This window comes from Leopardus geoffroyi, chromosome B4 (genome assembly GCF_018350155.1).
Source record: "Leopardus geoffroyi isolate Oge1 chromosome B4, O.geoffroyi_Oge1_pat1.0, whole genome shotgun sequence".
Classification (NCBI taxonomy): domain Eukaryota; kingdom Metazoa; phylum Chordata; class Mammalia; order Carnivora; family Felidae; genus Leopardus; species Leopardus geoffroyi.
In genome coordinates this window covers 121,499,205-121,520,607 of record NC_059341.1, presented here as the reverse complement: position 1 = coordinate 121,520,607, position 21,403 = coordinate 121,499,205, and the positions used below count along the sequence as shown (strand labels likewise).

The following is a 21,403-nucleotide window of genomic DNA, read 5'->3' as shown; positions in this document are numbered from 1 at the left end:
CAACACAATCACTAAGAGAAGTAGAAAAGAGGCAAGTCTTCATCTGTCCATCTCTACTTACACTGAGACTAACCACGTTGGCTCCTTCTCCTATACTTGTCTCTATGTAGGTCCTCTCCTCACTAGATATTGTTGGGTGAGCAGCGGGACATTCATAGGCCTGCAGCAGCCAAAATGTGTACCAAATAATCCCAAACATACCTGCAGTAAAAAACAAAAGGCTTAATGAGATGGTTTCCTGGTCTTTTGTCTCTAAATTTCCCAAATCTCAAAATATTGCCATATAGCATGACGTTCATCTAGAAAGAAGTATTTCTTTGCTTTTCCTGTTGTTGTTGTTGTTGTTAGCTTGTATTTAAAGAAAGGTAATATTGTTCCCATTAAGAAAGTAACTTTAATACAAGCATTAAATGAATCATAAACAGACAAGTATTCCACTTACATGATAAACTTGTTTTAATAATCTCTATTTTCATATAGTAAATTCTTTTTTTAATGTTTATTTATTTTGAGAGAGAGAGAGAGAGAAAGAGAGAGACAGAGCAAGCACGGGAGAGGCAGAGAGAGAGAAAGAGATTGCCAGGCAGGCTCCATGCTCTCAGCACAGAGCCTGACGCAGGGCTCAGTCTCACTAATGGAAAGATCATGCATGACCTGAGCTGAGATCAAAAGTCAGGCACTTAACCAACTGAGCTACACAGGCACTCCATTCACACAGTAAATTCTTAGCCAATCCCAATATACAATAAAATTCCATCTCTATGAGTCAACCATGGGAACTCATAAAGTCAAATTACTCACCATAAATATAAAAGACAGAGGCCCATCCAATGTACTGTACCAACACCCCAGCCAGAGGCATGGCAATCACTGCCCCCGCATAGGAACCTAGAACAAGGAAACATGGATGGAAACTTAGCAACAGTCACTCATGCCGCCTCAGGTCATCTCAAGTTCCTGCTGAGATGATGAATCGAACGGAGCGAGAGTCACAATGCGCCTGTGCAGAAAGACAAACTCCCAGGGTGCCTTACCACAGGGCTTCCAGCAGAGAAAGGTCACCAGGTGCCCTTTAACTACATCCAGGTACCATGGAGGAATGAGACAAAGATTGCTTGGGCACAGCAATTTGGAATTACATGAAAAAATAGAACAAAGCGGTGAGAAAACTCTTAGAGAAATTTGAAAAATTCAACCAGGTACAATATTTTTTTTTAATGTTTATTTTATTTTTGAGAGAGAGAAAGAGAGTGTGACCAGGGGAGGGGCAGAGAGAGAGAGGGGGACAGAGGATCCGAAGCCGGCTCCACACTGACAGCTGGGAGCCCATGTCCGATGTGGGGCTCGAACCCATGAATCATTAGATAACGACCTGAGCCTGAAGTCAGACACTCAACCAACAGAGCCACCCAGGCCCCTGGGAGAGCCACCCAGCCACCGGGTACAATATTATGTACTGAAGACAGCAAGCAAAGGCACAAATAGATCTTCCTTTCAGAGTTCACAGTTCAGAAGAATTATCACCTAGGTCTTTAAATGAAGGACTTCAAACTATTAAGAAATCAGGGTTTTTAGAGTTTTGATTTTTTTTTTTTTAATCAGGAAACAGTTCTGTTCCAGGATGGCAGTAGGAACAGGATGACTGTTCTCTCCACCTACCTCCAGAATGGGCATATGTTTAAGTTTATTTCTTTGTAAATACTTAACCTTGTAAATACCTATATGTGGATGTTTATCTTGTCTAGACAAGATAACGAAGGCTAGAGGTCTGGTGTCCAGTATGCCCTACAGCTCCGTGATATCTGCTGTAGAAACATGAGCCCTGAAAACTCCTAATCAATATTAACTGAATCAAAAAAACAAAAAAATTACTACCTGAAATTCCCTCTGGGCTGTGAATGAAAAAATTCTTCCTCTGAAAAAGTGAGTAGCAACAAGATATTCTATATCTCACACTTCAGTGCTAAGGAAGACCTTCAGGAAATGGGAGTTTGGGGATCCTCCAAGAGAAAGAGATTAAATTCCATCTTTCCAAGCTGGGACTGACTGGCCAGGAAAGGCGCAACCTGGAATCTCAAATCTGAGCATCATGACACCTGAGGAAGTCTCTCAATCTGTGGGAATCATTTTCCTCAGATAGAAGATGGGAATGAAATCTCCATCTCACATAGTCATTTTGAGAATCAAATAAACTATGTCTGTGAAGATGTTTTGTAAGCTGTAATTAGAGCTGCACAAACGCCAACTATTATGCTACTGTAATGTACAGAATGACAATGCATTTTTTCTCAACCTCAGACTTCCTCAAACCAGGAAGACAAGCATTCCAAGGCTATTGTTTAGAAAGAGCTGCAGGCCTAATTCTGCTGTGGGTGTGGAGAAGGTGGTCTTTCCTGGGCCAAATTTCCTGGAAGTGAGGGGTAGGGAAATGCTAGGGATAGGGAAGGTCAGGGAATAACCACCACCAGCTAAGATGCATTGGATGCTTTGTGTGTGCCCTCTACTAGGTTGAAGATTCTAGACCCAAGATTGTATTTAACCCTTTTTTCAACCTCTTGGCATTGGTACCAATATCATCTCCGTTTATGGGAGAAACCAAGGCTGGGTGAGGGGAGGTAAACTGTCTGAGGTCACACAGGTGTGAGTGATAGGAATCCAGAGTCTTTATCCTTAACTAATAATTCAGTCCTGCCTCCTCCACTTAAATATGCCCATTATTTCCTCATACTAGGAAGCATTCTTTCATGGAGGACATTTTACACTTGAAACTGTCCTTCCCTGTCTAGTAGACAAACTCTCCCTCATCCTTCTGGACATGGCTGAGTGTCATCTCCTGTCACGCCCACAGCCTCTGAGCATACCCCCACGGGGTGCACCACCCAAACTGCCCTAGGGGAGCTGACTGTACCTTGATCCTTCTGTGGGCTGGCAGTGGAGGACAGAGGAGCCCTCCAATGCTTGTGGAATGGTGGGAGAAGGTGGAATAGCCATTAGGGGTAGGAGAGTCCCCAGTTCTGTCCTCACTAGCTGGGAGAACTTACTTGACTCGATATTTCCTAAAGTCCCTGTCAACTCCAATATTTTTTGTGTAAGAACCGATTAACCCCAAATCTGGGTTTCCTTCTAATGACATTTCTCTTTGGCTGTTCTTTCAAACCAAGGCTACACCTTAGCCAGGAAAAGTAATAAAGCCTATAACTTTGATCAGGTAACTTTCCTTGAGAGTCAAACCATTTCTCAAATCAGCCCTTTGAGGGTTATAAAGACACTAAGAATGGAGAGTGGCAGCTAGTCATTCTTGCTTTGCAGGCAAATCAAAATGAAAAGCCTTATAAATAAACCATCCAAAGAAAATAAAGTCAAGGATCTGACAGTTCACAAGGTCAAAATCTTATTTTCTTCTAGAGCTGGCACAAGGTCAGTAGTGGAAGGGGAGATGATCCTGAACTACAAGTGAGAGGAGAAAAATGGTTTCTAAGGACAAGAGAGGCTAAAAATACAAAGACATCTCGACTTTGCACGTAGTTCCAAACTGGGCATAAAATAGGTACATTGGTGAATATTCACACCAAAGTCCCAAAGATTCTATATTATTATTGTTATTATTATTATTATTATTATTATTATTTAAGGAGGTAAAGAGAAACAGCAAGGGAGAAATAAATTAAAAGATTCACAGAAATTAAGAGGAAACTTTATTTCTCTCTTTAGCTAAGGAATACAAGTTAGTTTCTCTTAGGAAAGGCACACTAGCTTGAAAAACTAGACAGAACTAAATTCTGATCCTAATTTTGCTGAGTCTCCATTGTAACTTTCATGGCCTAAAGCACTTTTGTCTTCCTGGGCCTCTTCCCACATAAATATATATATATATATATATATATATATATATATATATATATATATATATATATGAAAATATATTTTACAACTGTGTTGATGGTGTCAGCATGCACTGTCCTTGTTCAATTATTGAAGGTAGACCCTTCAAACACCAATTATTTCAGAAATTCATAGAGGGCCAGTCCCCAAAACATGACCTGGAGTGAGACAACCTTAGCAAGGTGAGGTTTGGTGACCCAGGAATTAAAGTCACATCACTACTTAAGGACCACTAACATACTTTCAGGTAAGATGGATGGCCTCCATTTTCATCTGGAATGTAATGGCAAAAATTAATTAAAAGACCTCTGTGACAATGTGTACATAGTAATGCAGTGAGGAATGTTCTGAATTAAGAACCAGGTGGTACAGGGGTGCCTGGGTAGCTCAGTCGGTTAACCGTCCAACTCCTGATTTCAGCTCCAGCCCCACATTGGGCTCTCTGCTGTCAGTGCAGAGTCTGTTTCAGAGCCTCTGCCTCAATCTCTCTCTGACCCTCGCCCCATCAAAACTAAATAAATAAACGTTAAAAAAAAAAAAAAGAAGAAGAAGAATCAGGTAGTCTAGCTCCCCTTCCATACCCCGTGTAAACTTGGATCTTAATTTCTGTTCAATGAAACTAAACTATAAACTTTCATTTCAGTTTCTCCATCTGTAAAAAGAAGAGGAGCAAAAGGTTTGATGATTCTCTCTCTTCTGCTTTTGATCTTGGCAAATATCATTTGTTGGCTAATTCAACAACCACATCCTTCTTTTTTTACCTTTCTCTACTAAAGGTGCTGGAAAAGCTAGCTTTTCCTAGCTGCCTCTGTAGATGATAAAGCATTTGATGCAATTAGGGCCAATTGCGTCACTCTGGGGCTTCTATTATGTGAAAAAAATAGACTGTACCTAGTAGGATCTTTACTTGAAGCCAAAGCATTCCTAAGTAAAACTTGCTATTCTGATACACTTACCACAAAAAGAGGTTGTGGCCAGTCGGCTTCTCTCCAAAGGTGGTGCCCACTTACTCCACATCCCGTGGCAGGCTGGGTAAGTCACACCCTGGCAAAACAGTTGAAAACAGACTATTTTATTTGACTCCAGTTTCTGTTTGTTTAAAATATAGATCCTGCTTCTTTAAGACAGGCTACAACATAAAAGCCCAATTCATAAATACCAAGTAGCCTGTGTCAGCTATTTTAACTCACAGCACAGATGCTGAAATTTGAATATCAGTTCAAATGTAAGAATGGTGGGGAATGGGGAAGAGGTCTTTATATTTCATATTATTATAGAATATCAGTATAGAAAGGGACTTCTGCAATCAGTTGATCCATCGCCTTATTTCAAGATACAGAACCTGAGGTTAAGAAGCATTCAGTGACTACACTCTAATCTTCATGGCTGTTAATAGCATATTCTTTCCACCCATCATTATTTTCCAAAATGCAGTATATGTCCCTCTAGTGGCACTAGAGTTAAATTTGAGTTGCTACAACAACCTACATTTTTTTTTAAGTTTATTTATTTATTTTGAGAGAGAGAGAGAGAGAGAGAGAGAGAGAGCACAAGCAAGGGAAGGGCAGAGAGAGAGGGCAAGAGAATCCCAATCCACATTGTCAGTGCGGAGCCCCAATGCAGGGCTCAAACCCACTGTGGGATCATGACCTGAGCTGAAATCAAGAGCCAGATGCTTAACCAATGAAGCCACCCAGATGCCCCACAACCTACGTTTTTTATCATAATTGGTGCATGTATATTCTAACAGGTTTTAGAAAAAAATGTAACTGGCACATCAAATCCATGATTTCAAAGATATTGTTGCTTATGATGAGGTTCTTTTGGGGTGTGGGTTTTTTTTAATGAATTGATCTAGGGAAACACTGTAGGTAAATAATAGTACAAATTGTATATGGATATGACAAAAGTGACAAAGGCTAGAGGTGAATGACTGAGCTTGGGAAACACTGCTCTACATCAGGGCTTGAGAAACTATTACCTGATTTAGCACACCATCCGTTTTTGTACTATTCATGAGGAAGGACTGGTTTTCACATTTTTTTTTCTCAACTCACATTTTTATTTTCTTATTTTTTATTTTTTCATTCATTTTTTTTTAGAGGTGCCTGGGTGGCTCAGTTGATTAAGCATCTGACTCATGACTTCAACTCAGGTGATGATCTCATCGTTCATGGGTTTGAGCCTCCCCCCCCCCCCCCACCCTCCGTTCGGCTCTGCACGGAGAGTGCAGAGCCTGCTTGGGATTCTCTCCCTCCCTCTCTCCCTGCCCCTTGCCCCCCCCCCCAACGCTCTCTCTCTTCCTCTCTCTTACAAATAAATAAACATTTTAAAAATTTCTTTTAAAAACTTTCTTTTTAATTCCAGGATAGGTAACATACAGTACTATGTTAGTTTCAGTTGTACAATATAGTGATTCAACAGTTCTATACATTACTCAGTATTCATGGTTTTCAAGTGAATAAAAACAAATTGAAAGGAGAATAATATTTCATGGCATGTAAAAATCATATGAAATTCAAATTTCAGTGTCCAAAAAGTTTTATTAAAGCTTGGCCATGCCCATTTGCTTACATATTGTCTCTGGCTGCTTTTGTTCTACAATGGCAGAGTTGAGTAGTTGCCCCACGGAACATATGGCAAAGTCCAAAATATTTACCTTCTGGCTCTCTACCATGCTACCTCTTTCTCTGAGTTAAATCTCTGTGTAACACTACACCCTGGAAATTTACATATTTACATATTTACAAATTTACATATTTATTAATAAATCCATTTAAATTGCTTTAGCGGAAAGGGACCCTGCAATGTGAACTAAAGGATTTGGGCTGCAGTCCTATCATTTATTAAAGGAAAGAGGTTGGATTAGATTATCTCTAAGATCATTCCTGGTTCATCTGAAATTCTGCACTCTATGAAATGGTTATTTATTGTGTACAAATTTGTAATCACGCAAGGCATTTTAATTAAAGTACTCATAACTGTAGTCAAAACCAGAGAGTGAAAATAGCAGGACAATGTGGAAGATTGGAAAACTAAGCAAAGCAGGTTTTCTTCAGAAGCTGAATTTTCTAAAGGACCATACTTTATCTATCAATATCAAAAACCATTAAGGAAAGAAACTCCTACCTCCACTAGACCTTGCAAAATTCTGACACCCATGACACAGCCGTAATGCACTCTGGCTGCAGAAGGGATGAACATGTTCAAGGTTGATGTTAAGAAGATGGCAGCTCCAAAGACCCTGAGGGAACAAAACACTGTATTAGTGGGCAGGCCCACTCATCGATGTGGTACTTTAGTCACACATCAGGAATGAACCTCACCATTCATGGAAAATCACCATGGAAATTAATAGAAAGAGAAATAGATATTATGTTAGGATCTGGTATATCCCAAGCTGGACTCTTAAGCTGCTTTCCTTTCCTTTCCTTTCTTTACTTTGATACCTGAGCTCATCCCTGGACCAATTACAGACAGGTTTTTGGCAGTATAGGGATGCCCTTCCTGAATGAGGTCCTGAGGCTGGAGACTGAACAACAGGAGGTGAGCTTGCTGGAGATACACCATTCTGCTTGGTTCTACCCAACTGACTCACTCTATTACCACATGACATCTGCACATTTGGATTGCGTCTCCTGCTTCGCAATTCTGCTCTGACTTTACTACAAGGCCACCCTACCTAAAAGCATGCTATGTCATAAGATTAGCCAAGCACCAAAGAGGTTGTGTAACTCCGTCTTAGCCCCCAACTCGCTGCCCAGTGTCATTTGCCTTCTCTGCTCTGCCTGGACCAGACTGCTCTGGGAAAAGAGAGCAGGCAGCATTTTCTTCCTTTCTCACATATTAATGATGCCTCAGCACTTTTAACATGATGGGAAATATTATGTGTGATTTCTTTTTATGGCAGAAGTGTAAGCAGTAAACTCGAAGACCATATGAGCCGATATTCTATCACTTTTTGAAAAGAATACAATAGATAAGTGACAATGAGTGAAGGACACAAATTGACAAGAACATAGGTAAATACAGTCATGCTTGTACATATTTAGATCTTATGGTAGTGACTTTCAAATTTTTTTGACCTTGACCTATAAGATAAAATATATTTTATATTGAATCCAATACATAATCATATACACAAATGTAACTAAAACAAATTTCTCAACCACTACTTTGTGTGCAGTGAACTAAGATATTTTCTATTCTGTTTTATTTTATTTGATTATCTTCTCTTCTATTTTTCTCTCTTTTCTTAGAAAATGCTCATTGGTAAATCACTATGTTGCTTTCATTATCATCTAATGAGTTGTGTTTTAGAGCTTGAGAAACACCACTTTAGAAAATGTACAATTCATGAATTCCATATATGTACAAATCACACAGGACATACAATTGGAAAGAAGCTGGAAATATTTAGTATACTCCTTTTCTGCTACATATACACCCTACATCTCCTCCAAGTGGCCATCTTCTTCTGCTTGAATACCTCTACTGACAGAGAACTCAACTGCTCCTTGAGGCAGCTCATTCCATCTTGGACACATTTAATTGTTCAAACAGCTATTACAGAATCTCAAGGGCATTGAAGACATCTTGCAATCTAGAGGCAAGCCCCTACTACCCACATGACAAACCTTTATGGTACAGGACTATATTAACATAGTATATAGGATCACAGAATGTCACTTGTCAGAGAGAACTCAAACACTATCTAAACCATGCTTTATATCATAGATGAGGAAACAAAGACCCAGAGAAGGAAGAAAAGTGACTCAGTAGAGGTTACCAAGTGAGTTATTTAGGGCCCAGGAACTGAATAACTGAGTCTCCTGACTCAGATTCAATTGCTATTTTTACTACATAATCACTAAAGGAATTGAAAGATAAATTAAAATTAGACAAGAAAGTAAATAAAAGGAGACTCTTAAGAACAGAATCATATGGGATCAGTATCTGTGAACCACATCTATTGGAATGCCTCCTATCTCTCATTCTGCAACTCTAAATTGAGAGCTAACTGTGCAGATTTTGTAAAAACACAAAATCATGTTATGATCTGTACTGCATTCATGTTATGTCAGTTTGTCTTACCTGTTAGCAGCAAACTTATTTGAAATGAAACCACCTGGAATTTGTGTCACAATATAACCCCAGAAAAAAGATCCATGGATAAGGCCCACTGTCTCTGGATCCCAATTAAACTGTGCTGTCTGAAATGAGAAATCAGATATAGTTATGTTTGTAAAAAAACATTTGGCCATCATTTTTCACTGATGATCTTACATAGTAACCCCACAAGGCCCTTCTTTCCTTCCCTTATCCAACAAGTATTTCTGGAGGGCTTCTTAGATGCTTGGGATATAGCAATGGATGCAAAAAATTCCCTGTTCTCAATGAGCTTCCCTTTTTTTTTTTTTTTTTTTTTCAACGTTTATTTTTTATTTTTGGGACAGAGAGAGACAGAGCATGAACGGGGGAGGGGCAGAGAGAGAGGGAGACACAGAATCGGAAACAGGCTCCAGGCTCTGAGCCATCAGCCCAGAGCCCGACGCGGGGCTCGAACTCACGGACCGCGAGATCGTGACCTGGCTGAAGTCGGACGCTTAACCGACTGCGCCACCCAGGCGCCCCAATGAGCTTCCCTTTTAGTGAGGGCAAGGAAAGATTACGTACAAACTTAAATACACCCATATGTATTTAGTAATGATACAACTTTTAGGCCATTGAAAATGTGAGTCTCCAGGGCTGGACTCCCTTTCCTTACTTTCTTCCCAAAGAAAAACTCATTCTTTTCAGACTCCTTGAAAATGTCCCTTCCTCTGAAAAAGTTCCCCAACTCCCTTTTGAAGGGTCACTTTTTCCTGCACTTGTCCCACAGACCTCTGTTCTTACAGACATGGCCACTGCAACATGCTGTTCTCAAGCTAGCCATTCACACATACATTTCCCACACTGGTGGCAAGCAACTCTAAGGTGGCAGCCATGTCCTTTTGACTTTATAGCCTTAGCATCTAAAATAAAGTCCTGAAAGGTACAAGTAAATATTTGCCAAATGAGTGAATACATGAATGGTTTCGTAAAGCATTGGTGCACCTGAGTCTGTACAGCGTGCAACTCTTGATCTTCGGGTTGTAAGTTCAAGCTCCAGGCTGGGTGCAGAGATCACTTAAAAATAAACTCTTAAAAAAAAGCATTGATATCAAAATGTAAGGTGTTCCTATTATGGAGGAAGGGTTCTTAATTATCAAGATAGTATGCCTTATAAATTTTCATCGGTTTATTTTCCTGTCACAAGTTGTTACGTATTTATTTGCTCATTTATTCAACATTCACCTAGTGCCTCCTGTGTGCCAGGTCAGGTGCTAGATAGTGTAAATACTAACTCAAACAAGAATTGCCTTCGTGTCGTAGGAGATCACAGTCCATGTAACACTGGCCTGTCCTGTATGCTGTATTTCCCATTTTGCCAATTCAGAAGTTGAAGTTTAAGAGCAAAATGAAACTGGGGTGTCTGGCTGACTCATTTGGTGGAGCATGCAACTTGGGGTCATAAGTTCAAGCCCACTTTAGGTATAGATTACTTTTAGAAAAGAATAAAAAAGGGGTGCCTGGGTGGCTCAGTCGGTTAAGCGTCCAACTTCAGCTCAGGTCATGATCTCACGGCCTGTGAGTTCGAGCCCCATGTTGGGCTCTGTGCTGACAGCTCAGAGCCTGGAACCTGCTTCAGATTCTGTGTCTCCCTCTCTCTCTGCCCCTCCCCTGCTCATGCTCTGTCTCTCTGTCTCAAAAAAAAAAATTAAAGAAAATAAAAAAAGAATAAAATGAAAGTAACAATCATTAATTCAAATTAGCTCAGTAAATTTTTATTTTATGCTACTATGTGCCACACATTGTTCTAGGCACTGGAGAAGACAGTGATTGCTGTTCACAAAGATGCCAGTGAGGACAGAAGATACTAAACAAGTACAGACTGTGTTAGATGGTGATCAGGGATGAGGAGAAAAATAAAGCAGGGAAGGCAACAGGGAGGGCTGGATAGGAGTGCAGTAGAGTGCAATTTTAGACAGAGGAGCCAGGGAAGGCTTCTTTTGAGTAAAGCCATAAAAGAAAGAAGGGAGCAAATCATGCTCTTCATTATCTGAGAGAACTTTCTAGGCAGAGAAATAGCAAGTGTAAAGGCCCTAAGGTTAGAGGAATAGCAGGATGCCAGGATAACTGGAAGGTAATGAATGAAGGACAGGAGAGTAGGAATTAAAGTAAGAGAGGTTCAAATAATGAAAGGCCCTTTAAATCACCATAAGGACCTTGGTTTTTATGCAAAAGGAATGGAAACCATTGGAAGCTAGGAGCAGAAGAGGGACATGATTTCGTTAAGGCACTGTCTATATATTTCCTCCCTTCATTCTTACACCTGGAGGTAATTATTGGCTCTTCTTTTGTAGATGAGGAAATTGAGGCTTAGAGAGATTAAGCTACTTGCCCAAGGTCATACAACTAGTTATAAGGAGAGTCAAGATCAGGACCTCTTATCTTCTTGACCTAAAAAACAATGTTTCTTTGCACTACTTGTAGAGACATGACTTTCTTACTAAGAAGTAGAGATTAGACTTCTTTGCCATTCATTCATGGAATAACCCAAGGAACCAAGGATCCAAGACAGAGGGATCTCCTTCATCCAGAAGCTAATTATCACTCACAGTGACCTTTGTTCATACTTTTCTCTGAGGGAATGGTGTTTAGGTCCATTCTCCAAAGGAGATGATACATGACAAAGAGCATGTAGGCTTGCTGAGAACTGATTTTCATCATCTCTTGAACCCCATTAGAATCATAATGGCCCCATGTATGCACCATTACTATAAGCCAACCACCTTGTCAGGTACTGTGTTAGGTGAAGAATGGCCCCCAGATGTACACACAAAATCTGTGGAACCTATGAATGCTGCCTTATTTGGGAAAAGGGTTTTGTGGATGTGATAAAATCAAAGATCTTGAGATGAGTTATCCTGGATTATCCAGCTGGGCCCTAAATCCAATGACAAATGTTCTTATAAGAGAAAGGCAGAGAGAGATTTGAGACAGAAGAGGAGAAGACACACAGCAAGAAGCTCACATGAAAACAGAGGTAGGATTAGAGTTATGTGTATGTATGTTAAATACGTAACAACTTGTGACAGGAAACCAAGGAAGCCAAGGAACACTTGGAGCCCCCAAAGATGGCAGAAGCAAGGAAGGATTCTTCTGCAGAGCCTTCAGAATGAGTGTGGCCCTGCTGACACCTTCATTTCTTTCTTTCTTTCTTTTTTTTTTTTTTTTGAGAGCGAGAGATGGCACGCGTGCGTGAGAAGGGGGAGGACAGAGGGAGAGACTGAATCTCAAGCAGGCTCCATGCTGTCAGCACAGAGCCTGACACAGGGCTCCATCCCACAACCCTGGGATCACGACCTGAGCTGAATTCAAGAGTCACTAGGCCAAAGGCGCCACCCAGGTAACCCAACACCTTCATTTCAAATTTCTGGTCTCCACAACTGTGAGAGAATAAATTTCAGTTGTTTTAAGCCACCATGTCTGAGGTAATTTGTTACAGCAGCCTTAAGAAACTAATATAGGCACTTGATATATCAGCACCAAAGTAACTCATTTGATCTGCAAAGTAGGCCTTTTATTCCCATTTTACAATGAGGGTCAGCAAAGAGTTGCTAAAAATGCCAGGTTCCTGCCTCCTTGCTCACATTTCCTTCAGACAACATTCCCCACCCCTGCCCCCCATCTCAGCACCCTGGGCCTCCCCACTCCTGAGTGGCCAATCAGGCTCTCTCTGTCTGTCTCTCTCTGTCTCTCTGCATCTCTCTCCACTCTGAACCCAGAAATTGTACTTAGAAAACATTGAACACTTGAACTGAAAACAAGTCTCATTGGAGTCAAGGCCAACCAAGTACATCAGGTCCCAGGCAAGGCACTTCAGCTTTCAAGTGCAGTGAGAAGCCATGGAAAAGAAGAGAAGACAGTCCATGGAGAGGCCTGGGACAGTAGAGCATACTCAAAGAGAAGCAGATTAGGGACCATGTGGAACAAGGAAGCTGGAGACCTGAGCTAAGGATTTCCTAGTTCCCAGTAGGGTCAGCTCCACTCTGTCTTCCTGGCAGGGCCTCTGTTTATGCCTTGGAAAGAATTAGGTAAAGACTCCTTTTCTGCCCCTCAGGAGGACAGACTAGATTTCAGTCCCACTGCAGGGCACAGACCCCACTGTCCAGGGCACAGACTGCACAAATATATACATCAGACCTGCTTTCTGCTCTTCACTTTCATGAGATCCTACAGCCCTACCATAATTCCCTTTTTAACTTGACCTGGTTTCACTGCATTTCTACTCCTTGCAACCAGCAATTCCTGACCAGGACATAAGGGCAAATTATTCAAGGTCCCAGAAGTCAAGTTTGAAACAAGGTCTGGCCAATTCCAAAGCCTATCCTAACTCTTCAGGACTCATGTTTCATGGGAAGGAGTTTGGACTTATCCTAAGGGTAAAAAGAGATGATTGCCAAGTTTCTCAAACGTCAGTCATTTATTGCTTGCCATATGCCAGACGCTATTTTCAGTGATTTGCATGTTTTAAAATTCATAATTATTAAACTAAAAATGAATATTCACACATCAGCTAAAACTACGCTGTGTACCTTTGGTAGAATATACGACACTTATTTGCGAGACCTACATATCTATACTGCTTACTTCTCTCTCTCTTTTGAAAATGAGTATTTAAAAATATTTTAGTAAAAAATATCTAGTTTTATCCCCCCATAAAATGAAAAACCAAATAAACAAAAATACCAACCATTTAGAGCCTTTCTTAAAACAGTGAAATCTTTGTCATCAGGTTGAACATGTTCACCTGATATGTAAGCTTTGTTCTGAGTGAAAGGGAAATGGCCTGCTATAAATTGGATTTGCCATAGAGTTTCCAAAATGCTACAAACTCCTGTTTTTGAGACCAGAAAAAAATCATGCAAAGCATATTTTAGATCTCAGTCAGTTTCTCTAAGACTCCAAAGGGAAAACCATAGACACAAGAGAGCACACACTAGCATTGTTCCTTAGGTTTATCAAAATGGCTTTTCCATATGCCTCAAAGCAGATTCTGTTGACCTAGGCCTATCTTTCCAGGCAACAAACAAATGCAAACCAGCATCTCATTTGATCTGGGCCTCGGCAGACAAGTTTTAATTAGCTGGCCTTGCTCACAAAAGGCTGGGAGAATGCATGTGATACACATCTGAAACTTCACTAATATACGTCATCCTTTATTTAAAAAAATGCATGGCTTGCCCCGTCACACTTCTACTGCACTCCCTCCCCACCAAAAAATAAACAACTAGCATATCCTTTTAGAACAAACTCAGCCGTGGTATCAAAAAGAGGCTAGAAGACTCTCCATTGTGCTCTTTTCATCTGGCAGAATAACCTCTTAGCTAAAAACAAAACAAAACGAAACCAAAAAACCACACAAACTTGCAGAGCCATCTAAAGACTTCTTTTTAATGGATCAAAATCAAATTTTCCCAAATCAGTGCTTGGCAGGAACTGTTCCAGGTAATGCTAATAGATGTGGCATGAAAGAAAGTGCTCTACAGTAAAGTCCAGGAAATAATGCATACCATGCACACACATGCCCCCCCCCCCACACACACACACACCACAATTGGAGTTCTCACAGGACACAGCACAGTAAAGGCCCCCATTTCATATAACACCTTCTTCACAGCAGAGCCAGCAGAACAGTGATTTGCCAAATACAAGTTTGGGAAACTCTGATCTAAATGTTTCTCCACATATGGGCAAGGACCAGACAACTATTAATGCCTCTCTACAATCTGTATGTATTTCCACATAAGTTATTCCAGTGTGTGTGTTCAATACAATGAAGTATGTGTTTATTGGGTATCTACTGCACATACATTTTCCTTTCTTTCCCCATAGCCTCCATACTTCTCTAGGCCCACTACTTAAGAAGCAAGCCAGATTGTATCTTTCCAGTGATTCATAAAAACAATGCTTTTAAGTCACATCAGAGTATGCTTGCTTATGACTACAACAGCTTTGGTTTGAACTGTGCCTCCTACTTCCGCTCACTTCTATCCCAGTTCACGGGGAGATCACTGGCTGGACAGCAATTATTCCAGAGTGGATTTGATCATACCACCTTTCTGCCTAAAGCTCACCTACGACTCCCTACATGGTTTAACAGGCTTTACCTGGCCTAACCCTTATTTACCTGGGTGTCTCCCTGTCTTGATGTTCACTCTAATGCTCTACTATATTAACAGAGGTCCTCAGCCTGGAGTCCAAGGATGGAATCCTGTTGATCTGTGAACTTGGATGGGAAAAAATCATCATTTTTATTTTGACTAACTGCTATCTGAAATTTAGCATTTTCTGTGATCATGAATGTAGACAATAAACCACAGTAGTTATCACTACCTGTGACTCTATCACTAGTGGAAATTATAAATCTGTTTGCATCACAACTGTCACCACTATCTTAAACTATGGTTTATACTTCAAACTTCAAAGCTACAGCAATCGTTAGACCCATTACTAGATTTTATCATCTGATGTGTTCATGAAGAAGTCCATATGTCTCTATATCATGAATTTTATTTTTAAACACTTTGAGGGGTGCCTGGGTGGCTCAGTCGATTAAACGTCCAACTTTGGCTCAGGCCATGATCTCATAGTCCATGAGTTTAAGCCCCACGTCAGGCTCTGTGCTGACAGCTCAGAGCCTGGAGCCTGCTTCAGATTCTGTGTCTCCCTCTCTCTCTGCCCCTCCCCTGCTCATGCTCTGTCTCTCTCTCTGTCTCAAAAATAAATTTAAAAAAATTTTTTTAATTTTTAAATACTTTGACATGTGTCCTATTATAACTGGTTTCCTTTATAATCACGTGCATTTTATTGCAAGAATTTAAAACATTGTTTTGACAAAGTGTTTAAAAATCTACCACAGGTTGCCAAAGGGGCCCTGGCTTTGCACAGAAAAGATGAAGATGAAGATTTCTATCTCAGTTCCCAAACACCATCCCCTCTCTCTCTCTGTTTCTTTCCTTCTCTCTCCCTCCCTCCCTCTTCTCTCAGACAGTCTTTAACACATGATGTTCCTTTTTCTTCACTCTTCTTCCCACCCCACCAAACACTCTTTGTCAATTCCTCCTTATCTTTCGAAGCCAGCCATCACTTCCTCTGGGAATTCTTTCAAAATATCAAAGTCTGGTGTAGAGTTCTCCTATATGACACCCAGCATTCTGAACACCTTTAGCTTAGCACCAACAGCTATGAATTTTTCTTTAAGTGTACTTATTTATTTTGAGAGAGACAGAGACACTGCCTGGATGGTAGGAGCAGAGAGAGGGTGAGAGAAAGAATCCCAAGCAGGCTCCACACTGTCAGCACAGAGCCTGATGCAGGGATCAAACTCATGAACTGTGAGATCAAGACCTGAGCAGAAGCCAAGAGCCGGAAGCTTAATCAACTGAGCCACACTGGCGTCCCAAACTATGAATTATAATTACTTACTTGTACATCTCTATGAGGGCAAGGGCCCATTCTGTGATGTTCACCATTCTATTCCCCTCACCTTACACAGTGACTGGCAGGTGGTAGCCATTCTAGCCATTCTACATTTTTGTCACATCAATAGAAGAGGTGCATGCTTTCTTTCCTATAACAAATCATTTGCACAGCTATGGCCAAAAGAGCCCCCACCACATTCTGACCTGAATTTCTGGTTTTCCATCAACATATACAGTGCTGTTGTTGACCATTTCCACAATGGCAACTCCAAGATTGCAGCGAATCCCAAAGGAAATGCAGAATCCCAGCCCACTCATAATGGCAATGATGTAACGCTTGGGGATGCCACAGCAGTGGCAGTTGCAGAGTGGGGGCCTCTGCCTGGAAGTCTGCACTGGCCTTCCTTCTTCATTCAGCTCAGTGTTATCTTCTTCATCATTGGTCCCATCGATTTTTCTACAGTGAAAGAAAAATGGTCAGAGAAGAAAGGCCAGGATTAGAGAAAAAAGTAAGTGTACTAGTCACAAAGAGTATACCAAAGAAGAAAAAGGGAAACCCAAAGTAGGATGTGGCCTGAATTTCTAAAAGTTGTTATTGTCATTAAAATAAATGATAATGGCTAAAATTACTGATATTCTGGATATTGTATTGCACTTTTATGGGCATTAAATCATTTAAATCTCATAACAACTCCATGATGTAGATAGTGTTATCTTGCCATTATACAGATCAGGAAACTAAGTCATATTAGGTGGGATACAAGTCAAGTCCAAGTCTGTGTCCTCAACAATATGCTTTACTGAATTTCCTGCTGGAAGAGTATTGACAGACTTCAACTACATTGAATGACCCAGCTAACTATCACACTTGACCTTCAATTTAGTGGCACCTAAAGTTTGCTAAAAAGATACACAGTGGAGTCCAACCGAGAAGATAGCGGCGTAGGAGGATGCTGGGCTCACCGCGCGTCCTGCTGATCACTTAGATTCCACCTACACCTGCCTAAATAACCCAGAAAACCGCCAGAGGATTAGCAGAACGGAGTCGCCGGAGCCAAGCGCAGACGAGAGGCCCACAGAAGAGGGTAGGAAGGGCGGCAAGGCGGTGCGCGCTCCACAGACTGGCGGGAGGGAGCCGGGGCGGAGGGGCGGCTCCCCGGCCAAGCAGAGCCCCCGAGTCTGGCGGGCAAAAGCGGAGGGGCCTGAAGGACTGTGTTCCAACAGCAAGCGCGACTTAGCGTCTGGGAGGTCATAAGTTAACAGCTCTGCTCGGAAAGCGGGAAGGCTGGAGGACAAAGGGAGAGAGAGCTGCTGAGCCCCCGGACGACAGAGCTCAGTTTGGTGGGGAACAAAGGCGCTCACCAGCGCCATCTCCCCCGCCCATCCCCCAGCCAAAATCCCAAAGAGAACCAGTTCCTGCCAGGGAACTTCCTCGCTCCGCGAAAACACCCAACTCTGTGCTTCTGCGGAGGAGCCAAACCTCCGGCAGCGGATCTGACTCCCTCCCGCTGCCACAGGGCCCCTCCTGAAGTGGATCACCTAAGGAGAAGCGAGCTAAGCCTGCCCCTCCTGCCCTTGTGCACCTTGCCTCCCCACCCCAGCTAATACGCCAGATCCCCAGCATCACAAGCCTGGCAGTGTGCAAGTAGCCCAGACGGGCCACGCCACCCCACAGTGAATCCCGCCCCTAGGAGAGGGGAAGAGTAGGCACACACCAGTCTGACTGTGGCCCCAGCGGTGGGCTGGGGGCAGACATCAGGTCTGACTGCGACTCCGCCCACCAACTCCAGTTATACACCACAGCACAGGGGAAGTGCCCTGCAGGTCCTCGCCACGCCAGGGACTATCCAAAATGACCAAGCGGAAGAATTCCCCTCAGAAGAATCTCCAGGAAATAACAACAGCTAATGAGCTGATCAAAAAGGATTTAAATAATATAACAGAAAGTGAATTTAGAATAATAGTCATAAAATTAATCGCTGGGCTTGACAACAGTATAGAGGACAGCAGAGAATCTCTTGCTACAGAGATCAAGGGACTAAGGAACAGTCACGAGGAGCTGAAAAACGCTTTAAATGAAATGCAAAACAAAATGGAAACCACCACGGCTCGGATTGAAGAGGCAGAGGAGAGAATAGGTGAACTAGAAGATAAAGTTATGGAAAAAGAGGAAGCTGAGAAAAAGAGAGATAAAAAAATCCAGGAGTATGAGGGGAAAATTAGAGAACTAAGTGATACACTAAAAAGAAATAATATACGCATAATTGGTATCCCAGAGGAGGAAGAGAGAGGGAAAGGTGCTGAAGGGGTACTTGAAGAAATAATAGCTGAGAACTTCCCTGAACTGGGGAAGGAAAAAGGCATTGAAATCCAAGAGGCACAGAGAACTCCCTTCAGACGTAACTTGAATCGATCTTCTGCACGACATATCATAGTGAAACTGGCAAAATACAAGGATAAAGAGAAAATTCTGAAAGCAGCAAGGGGTAAACGTGCCCTCACATATAAAGGGAGACCTATAAGACTCGTGACTGATCTCTCTTTTGAAACTTGGCAGGCCAGAAAGAATTGGCACGAGATTTTCAGTGTGCTAGACAGAAAAAATATGCAGCCGAGAATCCTTTATCCAGCAAGTCTGTCATTTAGAATACTAGGAGAGATAAAGGCAAACAAAAACTGAAGGAATTTGTCACCACTAAACCAGCCCTACAAGAGATCCTAAGGGGGACCCTGTGAGACAAAGTACCAGAGACAACACTACAAGCATAAAACATACAGACATCACAATGACTCTAAACCCGTATCTTTCTATAATAACACTGAATGTAAATGGATTAAATGCGCCAACCAAAAGACATAGGGTATCAGAATGGATAAAAAAACAAGACCCATCTATTTGCTGTCTACAAGAGACTCATTTTAGACCTGAGGACACCTTTAGATTGAGAGTGAGGGGATGGAGAACTATTTATCATGCTACTGGAAGCCAAAAGAAAGCTGGAGTAGCCATACTTATATCAGACAAACTAGACTTTAAATTAAAGGCTGTAACAAGAGATGAAGAAGGACATTATATAATAGTTACACGGTCTATTCATCAGGAAGAGCTAACAATTATAAATGTCTATGCGCCGAATACCGGAGCCCCCAAATATATAAAACAACTACTCATAAACATAAGCAACCTTATTGATAAGAATGTGGTCATTGCAGGGGACTTTAACACCCCACTTACAGAAATGGATAGATCATCTAGACACACGGTCAGTAAAGAAACAAGGGCCCTGAATGAGGCATTGGATCAGATGGATTTGACAGATATATTTAGAACTCTGCATCCCAAAGCAACAGAATATACTTTCTTCTCGAGTGCACATGGAACATTCTCCAAGATAGATCATATACTGGGTCACAAAACAGCCCTTCATAAGTTTACCAGAATTGAAATTATACCATGCATACTTTCAGACCACAATGCTATGACGCTTGAAATCCACCACAGAAAAAAGTCTGGAAAACCTCCAAAAGCATGGAGGTTAAAGAACACCCTACTAACGAATGAGTGGGTCAACCAGGCAATTAGAGAAGAAATTTAAAAATATATGGAAACAAACGAAAATGAAAATACAACAATCCAAACGCTTTGGGACGCAGCGAAGGCAGTCCTGAGAGGAGAATACATTGCAATCCAGGCCTATCTCAAGAAACAAGAAAAATCCCAAATACAAAATCTAACAGCACACCTAAAGGAAATAGAAGCAGAACAGCAAAGACACCCCAAACCCAGCAGAAGAAGAGAAATAATAAAGATCAGAGCAGAAATAAACAATATAGAGTCTAAAAAAACTGTAGAGCAGATCAACGAAACCAAGAGTTGGTTTTTTGAAAAAATAAACAAAATTGACAAACCTCTAGCCAGGCTTCTCAAAAAGAAAAGGGAGATGACCCAAATAGATAAAATCATGAATGAAAATGGAATTATTACAACCAATCCCTCAGAGATACAAGCAATTATCAGGGAATACTATGAAAAATTATATGCCAACAAATTGGACAACCTGGAAGAAATGGACAAATTCCTGAACACCCACACTCTTCCAAAACTCAATCAGGAGGAAATAGAAAGCTTGAACAGACCCATAACCAGCGAAGAAATTGAATCAGTCATCAAAAATCTCCCAACAAATAAGAGTCCAGGACCAGATGGCTTCCCAGGGGAGTTCTACCAGACGTTTAAAGCAGAGATAATATCTATCCTTCTCAAGCTATTCCAAGAAATAGAAAGGGAAGGAAAACTTCCAGACTCATTCTATGAAGCCGGTATTACTTTGATTCCTAAACCAGACAGAGACCCAGGAAAAAAAGAGAACTACCGGCCAATATCCCTGATGAATATGGATGCAAAAATTCTCAATAAGATACTAGCAAATCGAATTCAACAGCATATAAAGAATTATTCACCATGATCAAGTGGGATTCATTCCTGGGATGCAGGGCTGGTTCAACATTCGCAAATCAATCAACGTGATACATCACATTAACAAAAAAAAAGAGAAGAACCATATGATCCTATCAATCGATGCAGAAAAGGCCTTTGACAAAATCCAGCACCTTTCTTAATAAAAACCCTCGAGAAAGTCGGGATAGAAGGAACATACTTAAAGATCATAAAAACCATTTATGAAAAGCCCACAGCTAACATCATCCTCAACGGGGAAAAACTGAGAGCTTTTTCCCTGAGATCAGGAACACGACAGGGATGCCCACTCTCACCGCTGTTGTTTAACATAGTGCTGGAAGTTCTAGCATCAGCAATCAGACAACAAAAGGAAATCAAAGGCATCAAAATTGGCAAAGATGAAGTCAAGCTTTCGCTCTTTGCAGATGACATGATATTATACATGGAAAATCCGATAGACTCCACCAAAAGTCTGCTAGAATTGATACATGAA

The 21,403-nt window shown here is 41.3% G+C and overlaps 1 protein-coding gene across 1 annotated transcript in view; it reads right to left on the bottom strand.

The window, feature by feature from the left end:
* The window catches only part of SLC17A8 (solute carrier family 17 member 8), a 54,868-nt gene that overhangs the window by 16,253 nt on the left and 17,212 nt on the right, over positions 1-21,403 (bottom strand). The window contains exons 2-7 of the mRNA XM_045464191.1: positions 16,656-16,908; positions 8,977-9,095; positions 7,012-7,126; positions 4,839-4,926; positions 802-888; positions 62-201 (exon numbers count right to left, since the gene is read on the bottom strand). Of these exons, the coding sequence (XP_045320147.1) occupies positions 62-201; positions 802-888; positions 4,839-4,926; positions 7,012-7,126; positions 8,977-9,095; positions 16,656-16,908 (802 nt within the window). The remainder of the gene's footprint in view (positions 1-61; positions 202-801; positions 889-4,838; positions 4,927-7,011; positions 7,127-8,976; positions 9,096-16,655; positions 16,909-21,403) is intronic.